This window comes from Pistacia vera, unplaced genomic scaffold (genome assembly GCF_008641045.1).
Source record: "Pistacia vera cultivar Batoury unplaced genomic scaffold, PisVer_v2 Contig738, whole genome shotgun sequence".
Taxonomy (NCBI): Eukaryota; Viridiplantae; Streptophyta; class Magnoliopsida; order Sapindales; family Anacardiaceae; genus Pistacia; species Pistacia vera.
Genome location: NW_022196599.1, coordinates 653,259 through 657,117, shown reverse-complemented (window position 1 = coordinate 657,117; position 3,859 = coordinate 653,259). Strand labels below are relative to the sequence as shown.

The following is a 3,859-nucleotide window of genomic DNA, read 5'->3' as shown; positions in this document are numbered from 1 at the left end:
CATTAATGCGTGCACACGATATTTGGAAACTATTATGGTACAATAATACTAACCTCACAAACATTTCTCACTAACACTTTTCACTAACCTATGTGGTAACTTGTAATTAGTTTGGTTAGACGAGACTCATTGTTGGGCAAACAGGACTCATGCGAGCTAATTAATTGCGAGTTAGCACATCGCGTTTGTGAGAGAAAGTTAATGAAAAGTGTTTGTCCATGTAGCATTACTCGTTACGGTATTACCTACCTTTATTTTGGATTTATTATATATTTAAAAAATAATTGCAGCTATTAAATATGAATGAAAAGGCAAATGATATTTATTATATATTTAATAAATTTCAGAAACAATGATAGAACAACATAGAAAGGTACATTTATGAACAGTGAATCAAAGTTTGTTATTAATTTTCTTCTTTTGGTTAATTTTCTTTTTTTTTTTTATAAGATACGATATATAATTGCAACTACAAATATTTAATGCATGCTCCAATAATCGAGGGAAAAAATCCCCATGACAAGTTGTTTTCAGGCAGAAAAGAAGCGGCAGAAAAAGCAATTCTTCGTCTCTGGTAATCTCTGACTCACATCTCCTTTAAATCCATGCATGCATGCACAATATATAATTACTGGGTTGCTTCCAAAGACAGTAAAAAAAAAGTATGATAAGCTGTACTATATTTACACACAAAAAAAGGTCAAAGAAAGGTGGCTATAAATGGTATGTGTGTGTGGTTGTTTGATTGAGTGGAGAAAGTGAGAGAAGAGAGAAATGGAAGGGAAAAGTAGTAAAACTACTGTAGAGATTAATGGTGAAAGTAGTGAGAATAATGCTCATGACGTGAGTTTTGTTGCAGAAGAAGAAGAAGAAGAAGAAGTTATTTTGAAGAAGAGTATTTCGAGTCACGTTTTGTTTGGCCTCTTGATTCAGACCCACTTGAACTGTTTGAAGGTACGCGTTTCATTATTAACTGATCTTTTCTTTTCTTTTCTTTTTTTACATTCAATCTTTTTTCTTAAATTTGTGTTTATGTCTATATATATATATATATATATATATATATATAAAATCATGAGCATAAAATTTGTCGAAATCCAGTGTGTGGTCACTGATTAATTAGAAAACAAAACTTCTGATATAGGAGCAGGAGAGAATAAACAGTCCCTTTGCATGGACCATAGAGAAAAAGTGACAGATCTTAAAAGACCAATGTTGTCCACATTCAATTAACCAAAAATAAATAAATAAATAAAAAGTTTTAATTTCACGAGTTATTTTGCTTTAGCGGTTGCTTTGTATCGAAGAAAATAACAGCATAATATTGAACAAAACTTAAATTGTCACGACATGTTAGAAGGGAGAGATGTTATATATAAATAATTTTATTAGATTATTATAAGGACAATGTGATAATTGATGCAGGGGAAGTGTGTTTATAAGGGATAGTTCATAGCTAATTTTTTTTGTATTTCTTTTTGTTTTTATCTCATCTTCATGCTCCATTTTCCGCATTTGAGAGAGAAAGAGTTGAATAGCTGATGAAGCGTGATAATTTAACTTTGAACAAAAAGAGCAGTTAATGTTTCTACTTTGGTCAATGACTACTACTCCAGAAATATTATTACATTTTTTTTTCTTTTTCAGTTGAACCAGCAGGCCCCAGTGACAAAATATTGTCACCGGTTTTTCCTTTTTCAGTTTCATTATGACATTTTCCTTTCTTCTTCTAAAAAGATAAAATTTCAATTAAATTTTCTGGCATTGAATATTTCAATCTATTTGAAGCCTACTAAACAGAATCTGAATTCTGAATGAAATGCGAATATTTGCTTCAGAGGATTCCTGTATACATATTTTTAAGATTTGAAGATTAGGTTGGCAAATTGAATGGTACCTTTGTGCAGGTGGGTTTAGGTGAACTTGGAGAGTTTGGCACAACAAATACAGCAAACGATCAACCTACTTTTACTCCCAAACCTACCATTCCACCCTCTTCTGAACTTGATCGTTTCATGGTATGATTCTTATTCTTTTCTTTTTTTAAAATGAATGTACATGTGATATGATATCGTTAGATCGATAGACTCACAGAACGACGAAATACATATTGTTTTGATTTTCTGAATGAACAGGAAGCATACTGCAATATGCTTGGGAAGCTGAAAGAAGCTATAGAGGAGCCACTGCAAGAGACAACATCTTTCATTGATGCTATGTACATTCAACTTAGGGACCTCCGCGAAACGCACCCAATAAATAATTCCAACCCCAACTCTCCATGAGGCCCATTACTTGTGAGCTGGGCCTATTTTTGATCCATTCTTGGGTATTTTAAGAGGGCCCCTGCCATTGTCCTATTTTGTTAACTTAATTGTTATAATATGGTTTGTTGTTTTTTGGAGTTATTTATTTTTCTCAGTTCGCCTTCAATTTTAGCTGATAATGAGTATTTTTTATTATGAGAAACGAACTTTTTTACAAGCAAAATTTCATCTGATTACCCAAAACGGAAGATAACAAAGAAAGAAAAACTCGAGATGAATAGTTATTGTTGACATGTGAAGATTATTAGCATTTATCATAGAGTATGGTTGAGCTCAATTACAGTGATTGAGAGCTATTACAAGACTAATTCTACTCCCTAATTGACAGAATTATTACATTACTGTTGGAATCAAGTAATTGATTACTTTCCTTACGTACTTTACTTTTTCTATATAAATAGATGCAAATCTGTACAAACAAAATATATCGAATACACTTTTCTTCTCAAAATCTTCTCTCTCTCAGCATTCTTTGGTAGCTTAGTTGCCTCTCTTGCCACTTTCTGATATGGTATCAAAGTAGGTTGCTTAATCAAGCTTCTGCCCTATTTCTCCTTGCCTACATCCTCTCAAGCCTCCAGGTGTTTCACCTGCGAAAAAAAGGCACTCGAATTAGCGAAATTCCAGATTTTCTTAAAACAACAAAATGATTCCCAATCAACCAAACACTCAACCCACCCAAACAGGCCCACATCCCAACCCTCAACCAAATCCATAGCCCACTCAAACAGGCCCACAACCCAATCCTCAACCAAATTCACAACCACCTAGCCAAAAACCCACTCAACCAAACCCAAATAGTCAACCCAACCCAAATCATGGATCAACAGCGGGTTTACCAATCCTCAAACTGGATTGGGTCAACCTTTCTAGTTTCCCTTCCAACTCATCTCCACCCCTCAACGGCGGCTAGAACCTGGCGACATTTTATACAAGCCGCCGTCAGACAGACTAGAACTCGTTCTGGTCAAGCAACCCCTCACTGGATCAGAAAACTATGCCGTTTGGTCACGAGATTTTCGCCGGGCTCTAATCATAAAGGATAAAGATGGTTTCCTTGACAAAACAATGCCGCCACCCGATGATCCACACCCCAAAAAACAATGGATCAAATGTAACACTCTTGTCCGATCTTGGTTCAACAACTCCCTGACACAAGATGTTGCCGCCGAACTCCCACCGAGAGAGATTGTCAAACAAATGTGGGCCAACATCAAAGAGAAGAGAAGTATGGCCAACTTGATTTAGCCAAACTCTACACTCTTCGACATAATCTTATTGAAGCAAAACCACACAATCAATCGATAACGAGTTATTTCAACCGATTATCATCACTGTGGAACGAACTCGACGCCGTTGAGGATACAATAAAGGGACCACCTGAAACCTTACTTCAATTTTAGAAAATCAAAGAAAAGGATTGAGTAATCCATTTTCTGATGGGGCTAAATGAGAATTTCACCCCATTCCTAACACAAATGCTCAGAAAATCGACACCACCAACGCTTCGCCGCCTCTATCAACTCGCCATT

The 3,859-nt window shown here is 35.4% G+C and overlaps 1 protein-coding gene across 1 annotated transcript; it reads left to right on the top strand.

Annotated features, from left to right (window-relative positions):
• The first annotated feature begins 516 nt into the window (after nt 1-516).
• Nucleotides 517-2,352, top strand: LOC116115394 (protein KNATM-like). The gene is made up of 4 exons (XM_031401542.1): nt 517-574; nt 860-954; nt 1,908-2,018; nt 2,136-2,352. The coding sequence occupies exons 1-4, from the start codon at nt 517-519 to the stop codon at nt 2,283-2,285; spliced, it is 414 nt and encodes a 137-aa protein (XP_031257402.1). The 3' UTR covers nt 2,286-2,352.
• Nucleotides 2,353-3,859: the final 1,507 nt, after the last annotated feature.